The 14,517-nt window shown below is 35.8% G+C and overlaps 1 protein-coding gene across 3 annotated transcripts in view; it reads left to right on the top strand.

Moving 5' to 3' along the window:
* The first annotated feature begins 1,878 nt into the window (after positions 1-1,878).
* Positions 1,879-14,517, top strand: part of LOC140154795 (dual specificity mitogen-activated protein kinase kinase 4-like) — a 36,620-nt gene continuing 23,981 nt past the window's right edge. Inside the window, exon 1 of one of the 3 annotated variants that reach the window (XM_072177393.1) lies at positions 1,879-2,196. In XM_072177393.1, the coding sequence (XP_072033494.1) occupies positions 2,166-2,196 (31 nt within the window). In that variant the 5' untranslated portion in view covers positions 1,879-2,165. Of the gene's footprint in view, positions 2,197-2,225; positions 2,620-14,517 lie in introns of those variants that run through there. The other 2 variants (XM_072177376.1, XM_072177385.1) reach the window with 2 other exon arrangements.

The following is a 14,517-nucleotide window of genomic DNA, read 5'->3' as shown; positions in this document are numbered from 1 at the left end:
TGGGCTTATTTATGATGAAGTACTAAATAAGATTGAAAATATTAAGTACTACCTGGCCTTGTATATTTCTATCAGATGTTGTGTGACAAATAGATGTTCTGATGTTTAGGTGTTTATGGTAGTTTTCATATCTGAATTTTCTAAGAATTTACTAAGACTAAGGGGAAGGTTTATCTGTCTCGTGGTAAAAAGATATTTTCTAGAGAAGTATTTATATTTATCACATACTTTTGTATTATTTTCAACTTGTTACGTACTATGTATAATAAATCTTTCTTGGATGATGAATAAAATCATGAAATTTGAAGAATGCTATTATACATTTTGTATCATTTAAGGGGGCACGCAGGATCATACAAAGTGAGACATTTTGGACATTGTTTTGTATTGTATCTTTTAAGGGTCGGTCACCCACCTTTGCACAGTATTTTTGTGGGCCTATAAGAGCACATCGTGTAACTTTTTTGAAACATTTTGTACGAAACAACATCAAAACGTCAGAATGGTATTGCATGATATCCCGGGCATGATATTTTTGGCAAACATGTTCTTCGGGTTAGGATTAGCTTACACGAAATAATTACATCATAGTGAAGGATAGAGCGACCCCGTTTTTGGCCTTTAAAAGGCCGAATTCACGCACTTCGGGAAGGTTAAAAAAGTCATTCTCATTCTCATGCCTGTTCAATAAAAAAACACATCTAAATTACTGACTCGAGAAAGGTGCAGACTATATGGAATTAGCCGAATTTTGTGTTTGTGTCGGAGCAATGACTCTCTAGAACTCATTATGTTCAGGCTTAATGGCCAAAATAACCATGTGGTACAGTGGTTTCTTTCACGTTACCATGTTATTTTTTTATCTTAAAATGGACAGAAACTCTTCTTGGCGCAGGTATTTTGGGTAAAGAACAAAATTAAAATCATAGTGGTGCCAAGATTACTGGCCGACTGAAATGCTAAATGTTCGCTATCAAGTTAGTATCCGTCTAGGCCTATTAAATAGCCCATGACCCCCAACTTCATTTGTCAAAATTCCGGAATTAGGAGTTTTCATTTCGGTGTCAAGTTTCTACAATTCTTGCAATTTCAGTTTATTTAGGTCTAGGCCTATTAAATAGCCCCGAGGAGGCACTCCCTATCTGAAATGGCAGGGATGTGCCTCGGCCATGTTAAAAGTAGGGGGCATTCAGGTCAAATGTACAATTACAAAATTATGGGGTCATTCAGTACACATCCTGAATAAAAACGGGGTCATTCGGTGTGAAACTTTGAAAAAAGGATGGTCATTGGGGTAACAAAAAGTAAAATGGGAGTCATTGAGTACAGGATTGCCAAAAGAGTATCATTAAGTACACATAAATAAGTGCCAACTGCGTAAAAACAACTTGGTCACATTTGGAAATGTGAAAAATCTCATTATTTCTGGAGGAGAACACAAATAGGCCTACGACCTATATTTGGGAAGCTTTGGGAATTAGGGTCTTTGGGTATAGCAGGAAATAGAAAATAGGGGTCATTGAGTACATGAATTTTTTTAAAGGGGGTCATTGGGTAATAGGTAGGACCATAACACAACGGGGGGTCATTGGGTACAAGCCGGTTTGAAAAAGGGGTCTATCCGAGGCATCTGTCATGGAAGTGCCCCCCCAGGAATAGCCCATGACCCCCAACTTCATTTGTCAAAATTCCGGAATTAGGAGTTTTCATTTCGGTGTCAAGTTTCTACAATTCTTGCAATTTCAGTTTAATTTTTAATTTTTCGGAATTTTACAGCCAACTCTCAAACTTAGGTTTGTACCATCTGACACCCACTGAGATAAATTTTTGCCGTGTTAGCGCCATCTAGAGTCAATACATGTTGGGATTTCCCCGATTGACTCCACCCAATCTTTGGTTACCAAAATGACTTATTTCCGTCCATATTATTGCTTTAACAAACAACTGATGAGTCTCAATCTGAAGGAACTTCAATTACGCAATATTTCATCTACAATTTCCAACCACTACGAGTAGCATTCAGTGTGCGAAACTATTGAAAATAGTAATTTACAAGCACCAGCTGCCTACGGTATTTAGATACTCGGATCGTATTAAAGCTTCGGGTTAATGATATTCAGAGCGAGGGCATGACCCGAAATTGATCGGTCAATCATTGCTGTAACATGGCGTTTCATCAACCCCCAAGACGACCTGGTGAGTCATCATCTGTTCTCTGAAATACAGTATATCACAAGCCAAACATAGCATAGCACAGGTGATACACAGTGTGCAAGCTCCTAGGGACGTAATAGTCAAATTTTAAATGGATTTTTACCGTATTTTGAGGCGCGATCGCCTCTAAAATTTAGTGCAAATTGTGCCGTACAAAATAAGGCGTATGCTGGTTTTACAAACGAAAATCTGACGTTGTGACAATTGTGTCAGATCGCAACCACAACAGAAAACTTGTGTAGATGAGCAGCTAGTAGCTCAGCTGTTTTGGAGTGCTGAGTGCTACTGTATGCTACTGTATAAATTATATATTATAAATCAAGGTGATATCTTGGTAATCGTGAACTGTGTTCAACTTGACAATGTCTGAGAATGATTTTGCAACAAGACAGCATTTGCTGCTGAGTAAGTCATAAATGTTCAGTGTTGATTGTGTTTGTGTGAACTACATAAAATTGTATTTGACATGGATAACAAATGATGTCACATAATTTGCATGCTGAAATCACATGGGTACCTGTTACTACCTGTTTGAAATTATAATGGTACCGCCCCAGCACCGGGCCCGTATTATTAAACATGTATATTCGCACTTCACAGTCCTTGATAAATTTAGGGTCTATGACTATCAATCAATCATGACTATGACTAGGTATGCCAGGTGAATTCAAATTTGCCATCAAACTGCATCATTTTATATATCAAATTAAAGCCCTTGAGTAAAGAAAGCCAACACTGAAAACCTTTTTGTCATATCACTTTCCGTAGCAAAATTACATCTAGTCAAAGATTGACTTTCATCAAAAAGATTCAGCTAGCAAAATTCCCAAAAAAAGCATTTCAGGGGTGTTTCTAGATCTTAGTCTCATGACGATAGCAGCTTTTTTTAATGGAACTGCTATCAAAATCCCTCTGAAATTATGTGCGAGTCTCTCATCACCAAAAAAAATCATATTTGGGTCAAGTGAAGTATAGACAACATATTTATGTAGGTTTCCTTGAGCAAGCGGTTCTTTTAAATTTCAATGTAAATTTGTATTGCCAGTTTAGGCCATTTTGGCTGACTAGCAAATATTATGTGTTAACTGACGTTTCCCTCTCATACATCTACTTGATGTTTAATCACCACGGTCATCCGGGTAAGTTGTTAACATCCGGGTTATATGCCGTTGACAACAAACAAAACGTAAATGCCGATGTTGTGTTGTTGTTTGGGTTTTGCGCCGCGCTGTGCTCCTGACCGGAAGTGACTTGGCTCCGGGGTCACCTATATCTAATTGAATATTACAAACTGTATCATTTGTCACTAGTCTCTCAGTCAGCGCTAGTTGCAGTACAGTACATGTACATGTATCTTGCTTGCGAAGATCCTCCAATTTTTGCTAATCAAATCAGGGGGCTGGCATTTTCTTCAGAAGGTGGGGGCCTGGGGGGGATGGGTGGTCCCAAATTTACAAAAAGTCAGCGTCAATAAAATTGCGAGTCATTGCGAATTTGCGACCCCCCTATTTCGTCAACAAATAATTTATGACCCCCATCACAGATACACCTTACCCAGGCTAAAATTGTATTGAAATTAGGCCTGGCATTTTCGGGTAATTTTGTACCCGGGTACCCGCCGCAATTTTCGGGCGGGTAACCGTATACCCGAAATTGCAAAAAAAAAAAAAAAAAAAAATTTTTTTTTTTTTTTTTTTTAAGTTTTTATTTTTCGGTTTTGTAGTGTCCCTGGACCTAGACCTAAATGCCAGGATCATTCATGGTTGACCTAAAAAAAAAAAAAAAAAAAAAAAATTTCAAGATATTTTGTTATTTTTTATATGAAAATTGATAATTTGTATTCATGTCATAGTCTATTAATGATTTCAAAATGTATTGAATTTGAATGCATTTTGAAATCATTAATAGACTATGACATGAATACAAATTATCAATTTTCATATTAAAAATAACAAAATATCTTGAATTTTTTTTTTTTTAAATTTTTTTTTAGGTCAACCATGAATGATCCTAGCATTTAGGTCTATGTCCAGGGACACTACAAAACCGAAAAAAATTTTTTTTTTTTTTTTTTTTTATTTTTTTTTTAGGTCAACCATGAATGATCCTAGCATTTAGGTCTAGGTCCAGGGACACTACAAAACCGAAAAAATAAAAACTTAAAAAAAAAAAAAAAAAAAATTTTTTTTTTTTTTTTTTTTTTTTAATTTCAGGTACCTGGGAGGTATTTCCTACCGGGTAATGTAATCTCGGGCGGGTACCCGTTTACCCGACCGAAAATGCCAGCCTTAATTGAAATCAATCTTTTTTTAAGACAAAGGTACAGCAGGGTTCGAATTCAATCAATTTTTTTGCATCGCAGTTTGTGCTATGCAAAACACATGTTTGCATAGCAGTATAGCACTTTTAGCTATGCATTTTGGAAAAGTGCATAGCAGTTGATGGAAATTGCATCGCATTTTGCGATGCGATACCGTCGAATTCGATCGCTGATGTACAGTGTTTACATGTAAGGCCGTGTAAAATTAATATTTTGGTTCTCGCCCCTCCTCCTCAATTTCTGGGATTTGTCAGATTTTTTTTTTTTTTTTATAGATTTTTAATTTTTTAGACTTTGGAATGATTTATGAAATCTTCATACATATAAATAAGTTTATTAGAGAACAAGCATCACTTCCAAGTCTTTTTGTGGTACTCCAGGGGTTTATCCTCAGAATCTCACATTTGAAAAAAAAAAAAAAAAGGGCCTCATCGTTTCCTCGAGCACTGTTGGAGAAGACCGAAAACTACATGTAGGCCTACTGACAATGCTAATTTTACATTGGAAAAAAAAAAACAAAAAAAAAAAAAAAACCTCCCTCCCTCATCAATTCATGAAAATCCTATGGACGAGAACCAAAACATTAATTTTATACGGCCTAATCATTGAGAAATGCCATGAAAACAATCCACATAATGACGTCACAAGTCAACTCTTAATACAATGTACATACTGACTGACCCTCGTATATGCAGAGAATGGTATTGCCCTTTTTGGCGACCTTAAAAATGTCATCTTGCTTTGACCCGGTGAGATCGTTGTCATATGACCTAGCTTGGCGCGTGTGGCAACTAGTGGTTTGGTCCAATCACAATGCGTGTTTTGGTGGGGTCGTTTCGTGGACCTATGGAGGCAAGCCTTTCAAAGAAAGGTCGGCTTGTGTTGTGACTGTCCCCTTCAAATCACATCACATTCAGATTTCATCCGATATGGATCCAAAATATTTATTTTCCCACCCGCCACTCCCAAAAATGGTGCAATTTTCATGCTCTGGTCCTTTGTTTCCATTTTTGAAAGGCATGGGCAAGTTTAGAAAGTGGCGGTAGTGGTTTCATGAGGAAGTTTTTGCATACATTTTAACAATGTTTACAAGCAAAAAAATAGCATTTTGTAATTGAGTAAAAATTGCTCGCTAAAAAGTGCAAATGCTTGTAATTGTGTTATAAAGGAATAAAAAATGGTTATTAACAAGTCTTATATTAACCAGGCACCCAGGCTTTTTTTACCCCATGGTTGCCCAGTTTTGGCTCCTGGTGTATCCAATATTTTACACTATAAATTATAGGACCAGGAGCCATCTTTGGGACCAGGAGCTCATTTTAGCTCCTGGTCCAGGCTATTATTAGTTCTTTTCTGTCCATCTTCCTTTTAACAAAACACTATTTATATCTAGGCTTCATTCTTTAGGTACTTCAACAAGGACGCTTGGGAATCTTTCGCAAGCGAAGTCCCAACCAGTAGCAAGCAAAATAAATTAAATATTGTCTACTTAAGGTGCAGTTTAAGAATTTCGAGAGGGAAATGCTGTAGCAAAACCAAATAATTTATATTGAAAGTAGCCATATAAGGCATACATTATGGAATAAGATTAAAAATAGTAAATTACAAATGTTTATTGTTATACATGTATTCATTTATTATAATATTTTTCTAAATATAGACAACTTGGTCTTTAGGGAATTCCTCTTCAAGGATGCTCCATAACACTTCTTTGTAGCTCCAGCCAGTTGCAAGAAAATTTCAAATAATTAATCTGCTTCTAAGGCTTCAGCTTTTTGCTTTGCTTTGCTTGTAAGTAGGTTCCCTTACAGCTTCTAGCGTAACTCACCATAGTCACACATATGCATCATTTTTAGGCAACTCGTCTGGAAGGATTTTGGGCAGCTTTTCCCCCATTATTGTCTCATGTGTTTTGATTAACGTCGGAGCTTCCCTAGGTTTTGGCCTGCGTATCTATAATGAAAGACAAAGGTAAAGACAATTTATCGCGTATGACGTCACCTGTCAATCAAACTCGAGCACGGTTTGTTTACAAGTGTTGTGATGATGACTTGCTGAACGCGGATTTATAACCGGCCGGGCGCCTTATTGTTAATTTTGCACCTTTCGACATGCAAACCATCTCAAAAGTTAGGTCTTTATAGTAGGAAACTTTCTTTGGTGAAGGCACCATGTCGACAATGCCTAGAAAAGCTGCTTTTTTGCCTTGTAAAAGTACGTAATTTTTCGCCATTTGCTGCTATTCCTTTTCTCCGAACAGCACCAGATAGATCGGTCTTCCTTTTACACGCTGATTAACCTGTGTAAACCAATCAAGGATCGTAATTGACAGTGACATCAGACACGATAAATTGTTTTTATCTCTGTCTTGAATTATAATTTATATACATGTATACCGGCAGAGTCTTAGCCAGAAATCAGAAACCACCCGTCCAAGCAGATACTAAAATTTGACCCTCAAATATAAAACAACTTGTCTTTACCTATGGAAGGGTCACTGGGGTCAAATATATCCTGATTTGGCCTTTACATGTCACTCTGAATTAGTCTCAAGTTCATATTAACCTTAAAATAATCTGTTTTAGAGCTATCACATCTGTAAAATCCAATAAATCCACCCGTCTAAAATTAGATTAGCCCATCTTAAAGACGGGTGGACGCATGGCTGGCTAAGACCTTGTATACCGGTATCCTTATTTGCTATATTCAGATGTGCCATATGGCTTCTCGCAAAAGAATTTTGTGAGAATCCTTGATTCGCAAATCTACCTCCCGCTCCCGCTGCACATTAAGTCTGATTTACTGGCCTCGTACAGTCTGATTTAGTCATCCAAGATGGCGACTTTCACTACACGCGTTTGTGTAATTATGTGTAAATGTTTTCTCCAGTAGTGTTTTATATTATTTTTTTGCGATTTTCTGTTTTTGTTTGTGTTTTTTTTTTTCCTTTTTAAGCAAAAAAAAACTCAAATGCGCAAAATAGGCCGTCAAAAACGAAATGTGTGCGCGCTACAGGAAACAAACTTGTTTTTTTTTGCCTTGTCTGTGAAAACTTGTTTTTAAAACATAATGATGATTTATGGCTTAAACAACCTTAAGTATAATGTCACACTTTTAGATGACATCAAAGGTGTATATCTTTTATTAGTTTCTTTGTACGCTTTCCTTAGTATAAACAAAATGAGCATAATGTTGGCTCCTTGCTTTGGTCTTCAAAACTCAATATTTCTTCTATAATGTCTTTTGTTTTCTATGCTCATTTTGTTGGAGCAAAGTTATTATTGAGAGTTGAGGCTTTCTGGCTCTCAACTCTCGATTTGTACCTCTGATCACCTTGAACTAATCAACTTTTTCAGTAAAATATAAATACCGTATTGTTCCTAATTAGTGCTGTGACATTTCATGAAGACGGGGCGTTTATTAGGGATCATTTTTTGTGTACGTTTTTACATTAAATGACCCAATAATTAAAATAACACCACACATTCCAGTTGTAGATGCTTCTGCTTGCAGGAGGAATAGCTTATCATCATGAGAAATTAATTTCCTATAATATCCAGTGAGACCTAGGAATGATCTAAGTCTAACATATTTGCACTTTAATGGTAAATTTTATTGCTTTTTCCCATTTTCATTGTGGAAAAATTTGTGGTGGGCGTTTAATAGAGACTGGGCGCTTATTAGGAACTATACGGTATTGTGTTAGCTAGTTAGTTGCTGGTGTGGAAAATATTGATATAATCAACTTTTAATATTGAGACAAATAAAGCTTACACACAAGAGGAATGATATGGGTTCTGTGAAGATTTGTAAGGTTTGATTAAAGGAGGATTTCGTGATCCTAACATCCTCTTTTTATGACATTTTTCAGTAGATATCCACGAAAAAAAGCTTATTTCCAAAATTTCAGTTGATTCCGATTTTGCGTTTGCGAGTTATGCATGATTATGTGTATTACACTGCTCCATAGACAATGTGTTGTAATTTCGTTCTGGTGCACCAGAACGAAATTCAAATTTGGCGATATTTTTGCAAAATGAAATAATCGGCAAGAAATATTTGGTACATAAACATTATGTAGCCAGAGGTATCCAGTGGTGTAAAAATCTCAACTTTTTTTGGGGAGAGTGGAGGGATGAGGCTGTGGATCACGAAATGCCCCTTTAAGGGATGTCATTTCTACCCCATAATTTTATCTATAGTGGAAAATGCCAAAACTTTTGATATATCAATTTATCATTGGCCTTAAAGGTCCGTAACCCGATCGACAGCATCATCCCCGATTTTTTTCATTGTTGATGAGGTTTTGGTATCACATAATAGATACTATTTTTCTCATTACTATCCTGAAATTTGACGCTCCAAGTCGATGTATTTTGGAGAAATCATGAAACACAGCGGTTTTTACAGGCTACCAGTTGTTCGCATTTTACACGACACGGGAGTTTTGGGTAGTCATAGAATGAAATCGGAATAGATTAGGAAGACTCCCGGGAAGACTTCATCCCAGTACCAATTAGTCATAAAAATACATCAAATAGGCCCCTAATGTCAAACTATAGATGGCGCTATAATGATATAAAACAAAAAACAAAAATAAAGAAATACATAAGAGGCGAAATAAATAAGGAAACATGACCTATATTGTCAAGCATGATACGAGGAATATGAAAAAAAATATGAGAGCACCTCCCCCCCCCCATTAAAAAATTAGTTTAAAAATAAAACAAAGAAAAATCATAAATATGTGAAAATGTGCATCATATAGCTAAAAATAAAGAAATAATTAAGCGAAGTAAATACAGCATGGGCTATCTTGTCAAGAATGATAATGGCGCAGTGATATGTAATGTTTTTAAGATTAATCAGTATGAATAGAGGGTATAAAAGTGTACAGAGGCGAGCCGGTTTTCAGTGCCAAGGCGAACACTTCCTGTTTCCATCGGGACATGCGCCGGCCGTTGTTTGGGATGCCTGACCAGAATACAATTCACGCAGCATTCAGTGTATTGGCTTGCTAATATGCTAATTATTCAAATTTATGCTGAAATTGTTCCCGTTTTCTCACATAGATTGATAAAGGGGACAATATTTGACATTCTTAGTCAGTGGGAGTGGTCTAGTTTGTAGACACATTTCTGATTGGACAATCGCATGATTTCGGGTGCCGTTTATCAGGCCGTAGACGACCCCACGTCATCATGCGACTTGATAATGCGTAACACGGCGTGTAGAGGTGCTTGGCGTATGTATCGCGCTGGATGCGTGAGACTAGTGCGGAATCGTGAACGCGCTAGCAGTGCAGCGCAACAGAATACGGGAAGTTGTAAACAAGTTTCGTTCATTTTATAATGAGGGGAGTTTTTATGACGGTAACTTAGTTTTTGCTTAAAAAAATTGTTTACAGTTATTAAAATAATATTTAACTGACTAAGAATGAGAATAAACGATAGGATTTTTTATTTTGCCTATCCTCTACCTATGATAGGCGACAGGCAGGTCCAATATTTTTTATCGTAGTGGATACCGGCTGCGCCCGGCATCCACTACTCAAAATATTGGACCTGCCTGTCGCCTATGAGAGGATAGGCAAAATAAAAAATTCCTATCGCTTATTCTCTAATTGTATGTAAGTATGAAGAAAATCCATATCCTAAACCGATAGGGTTACCCCCCTTTAACTTAAGAACCACAAGACTCAGATAAGATCAATAGTAATAATATTAAGAAAGGCACTATAGCTTTTTAATGGCTAAAACACTGGAAAAATATGACTCCTACCACCCCATGGCCCTTTAAAGGGCCACTTTTAGACCCGGGGAGGGGGGCACTTACCACAAATGACCATATGGGTGGGCTTTTAGAACCCATTGTATGACCTTGTTTAATATACACTGTGTACATATTATGCTTGAAGGTACGGTATTACGTACCTTAGGTATGCAACCGAAACATACGAAGCCTTGCTTCACCAGAGGCAATCTGTATTTACATGTACTACAAAATTGTAAATTTACTGAAAAACATTGTGAAGAAAATCCCTGTATTCTACAATACATTCAAAAGTATAGGTTTTCAATAATATTCTGCAATGAATGTATGTGGCACACAACATTAGTCATGGGTTCACACTAGTTCATTCAATGTTCTGTACATCACCTGAAAATCTGTGTGTGTGTGGAATATAATGAAAGCAGGTTCTCCTTGTGTAGATTTTTTAAAATCTAATTTTGAATTACATTTTTTGAATTACATTTGTTTTATTCATTATCATTTAAAAATCATAATGATTAAATTCAGTGTTACATTGTACTTGGAATCAAAAGTTAGACACATCACACTTGGTGCTCTTGAAGGAAATAACTACAGTGTAGATAAAAAAAAAAGAAATTTTCAAGCAAATTGAATTTCTTCTGTGTTTGAAAAATTATCAGCCAGTAAAGGATGAAAAACTCTTTTCCTCATAGGATAATTAAACAAAAATCGACTGGCATATTTTTTTTTTGTCAATTGGGCTACATGGCACAATGCCTAAATAATCTTGGTTGGGGAAAGCAAAGTCTAGCTCTCAACCTCTCATTTTGGCAACAGATGAGTACATGTACAGTTTGTGGGTTTTGAATAAAAAATCTGACCACTAATTTTGTGAATGAAAGTTGATGCAATATGTCCTCAGGAATTAAAAACATTGGTATGCAGTTTTTAAAAAGTATGATTCGGACAAATTCTGTATAAATATGTTTTTCATAAAAATTATGATTATTAGGCATTAATTTTGCTTGCTTTAAATTGCTTTGACAATATACACCAAATGTGGCTGTTTTATTGCACGCTATATTGGGTTCAATACACCATCATATAATCATCTTCAATTTCCTGTCTAATGTACCCCATTATAAACCTATATGATTCAGACATGTCTCAGGCAGTGGAGGCAGGCAAGTAAAGGATGCACACACAAAATGTTACTCATCCGATGTTCCGTGAAACTCATGTCACACTTATTGATAAAACATCCTACCTCTTCTGAATGGGTTCTTTCCTTCCTCCACTGGTACATGTAGGTAGGGATGGAGTGAGGCATCATCAAAAGGACCTACTGAAAGTGGAAATGTTTGTGCTACATTTATTTTCATGTTTGTTTGCATTCCAAGTGCCTAACATGAAAATAACAAACAATGCACAAACATATTCTGTTTGTGCAGTAAGGTTTATGTAAGGGAGCTTATCATGAATTGAAGTAAAAGGGTCAAATTTGGCAAAGCGTGAAAAATGAATCACACAAAAATGACCACTTTTACAGTAATTTACAGGGTAAAATTTTTTCTGATGCTATGATGTATGTGTCAGTATTTTATAACTGCACCCTGAAGCAATAAAGATAGTGATTCCATCTACCTCCACCCACCCTCCCTCCCATCCTCCAGTCATTATCACCCAGTATTGGATTACCTAAACCTACAAGGTACGTGCAAACTCTAGTTCATTCACAAAAATCATGAGGTGTATAGCCATCTGCACATCTAAATAATTTATTTGGTTTTGCCCAAGGTCATGGGGTACTTACAGTAAATATTGTGCATTTACTCAGATGAGTCAGTGCTGGAAACAGTGCTTCCTCTCAATATCATGCATTGCCAATCCCCGGCTTCATGCGTAATTAACCTTTTACTTCAGTGCAGTGCACATCACTATACACCGGTTATCTGTTAAATTGGGGGTGGTTAAGAACCACCGGTTCTAATTGCTTTTTTTGTTGCCAATGCACTATGCAAGGCTAAATTGAAAGTGATACGTTTGGGAAGAAATTGTTGATAGCAAACAATTCTATATTAACTTTCGATATGAAATGATGATTTTGTAAATTAAACGAGCTGAACTTGATTCAGTGGATGATATGTGATAAATCTGTTTAAAAATAAGATTAAGAAAAACAGCTGTTTGTAAAAATTTGAGGAAACAAAACAAACAAAAATCACCCAAGAATAACCATTAAGTCAGTGTTGTAAAATAAACAAATAATTTATATTCTGAAATATAAAATCATCCATAAATAATGTGATTACAAGCGTGTTAGGAGCTAAATCAGTTTTGATGATACAAATTAATTTAATAATTTGCTTGTAAGATGCATAGAGCTGCCAAAGCATCGCTTACGTATTTGTGTCCAAGGCATACATACGTGCTGGTAAACGCTCTAGATAGTTATATATGGGTCAGTGAATATAGAATACAAACAACAAAGAGCTTTTCAATATCTAGTTGAAAATTAAATGTGTTATGAATGTTATGAAAATGTCAAGTTTGGTATGACCTTCAACATTCAATAGCCTGGGAGCATACATGTTTTCTTTTTTTCTTTTCGACAGCCATGTGTTACTGGCTGTGGTTTATTGAAAATACATTATACAACAAAAAATAAACACAGCTAATTTTTTAGATTTTAAGAAAAACACACACACACACAAAATTACAGTTGCAGTTTCAAGAAACTGAAACATAGCCAAGTACAAATGAATTATGTGCATACATTGTATAGCATACATGTACATGTTTTCTTTGAAAGTAATATATATGTGTTTGATTTCGTTTGATAAAAGGCTTAGGATCTTTTTTTCTTTAAAAAAAAAAAAATATTTATCAGGGAGACATGGACTGTCTTTTGGAATTGGCAGGAGAGCATTAAATAACTCTTCTGGAGCCTTTCAGGAGAGCTGTTTTAAAGAGCATTTACAATATGTAAGGAGAGAATTGTCAACTAAGGAGAGCTAAAATTGCTCTCCTATATCAGATTTAGAAGAGCAGTAGCGAGCGATTGCTCTCGCTCTTCACAAAAGGCAGTCCCTGATTTATGTTTATTTTTTTATTATTTTTTTGCAAAAAAAAAAAAAGAAGTTAGGGTCGGGCCTAATTTTGGGGTAGGTCGGGTTACGCCAATCAAACAATTTTTTTAGGCCTTAGGTAAAAGCCATATTGTAACATTTGCTGAGGAGGATGCCCTTAATATTTTTCATAATTCTGTTTTTTACACAAATTTGTAATAAATCTAACATACCCTGCAAAATCAAGACTTTAGGTGCTGTTTTAAAGAGCATTTACAATATGTAAGGAGAGAATTGTCAACTAAGGAGAGCTAAAATTGCTCTCTCTCCTATATCAGATTTAGGAGAGCAGTAGTGAGCGATTGCTCTCGCTCTTCTCAAAAGGCAGTCCCTGATTTATGTTTATTTTATTTTTTATTTTTAAAAAAATTTTTTTTTTTTCAAAAAAAAAAAAAAAGAAGAAGTTAGGGTCGGGCCTAATTTTGGGGTAGGTCGGGTTACGCCAATCAAACAATTTTTTTAGGCCTTAGGTAAAAGCCATATTGTAACATTTGCTGAGGAGGATGCCCTTAATATTTTTCATAAATCTGTTTTTTACACAAATTTGTAATAAATCTAACATACCCTGCAAAATCAAGACTTTAGGTGCTGTAGTTTTGTCAAAATTCTGAGATTTTGAATAAAGCGCAGGAAGCGTAATTTTAAAATGATTACAATGTATACAAGTATATCGAAAAAGAGCTGCATTGTATCATGGCATCAAAATTTATCAGAGAAAAGTTAATTTTGGGCTATGAAGGTTATATTATCAGTCTGGGCTTTTCCTGGGTACCGTGCAGTGGCGTGCACGGTATGTCACAAAATATAGTCTACAAATATAGTGGATAAATTTAGACGTGATAGCATACATGATTGTATATATGTGATAAAAAATGAAACTTCTAGTAAAGCAGGATACAAGTTCATTGCAGGTTACAGAGTCAATACATTTGTATAAGGACAAATCAATTGGGCTATTCCCAGTTATGTCAATCAGTCTATAGACTTGAATACAGGTGTTGATTTGGATGGGTTATATGCTGTATGTCAGTCATATCATTATTTGTTTCTTGGTGACGTGATCACGAGCAGTGAGTCACACATAACTATAGTACGTAGAAC

This window comes from Amphiura filiformis, chromosome 1 (assembly GCF_039555335.1).
Source record: "Amphiura filiformis chromosome 1, Afil_fr2py, whole genome shotgun sequence".
NCBI lineage: Eukaryota > Metazoa > Echinodermata > Ophiuroidea > Amphilepidida > Amphiuridae > Amphiura > Amphiura filiformis.
Note: the sequence above shows the minus strand (reverse complement) of the source record. Positions and strands in the feature narration are given on the sequence as shown.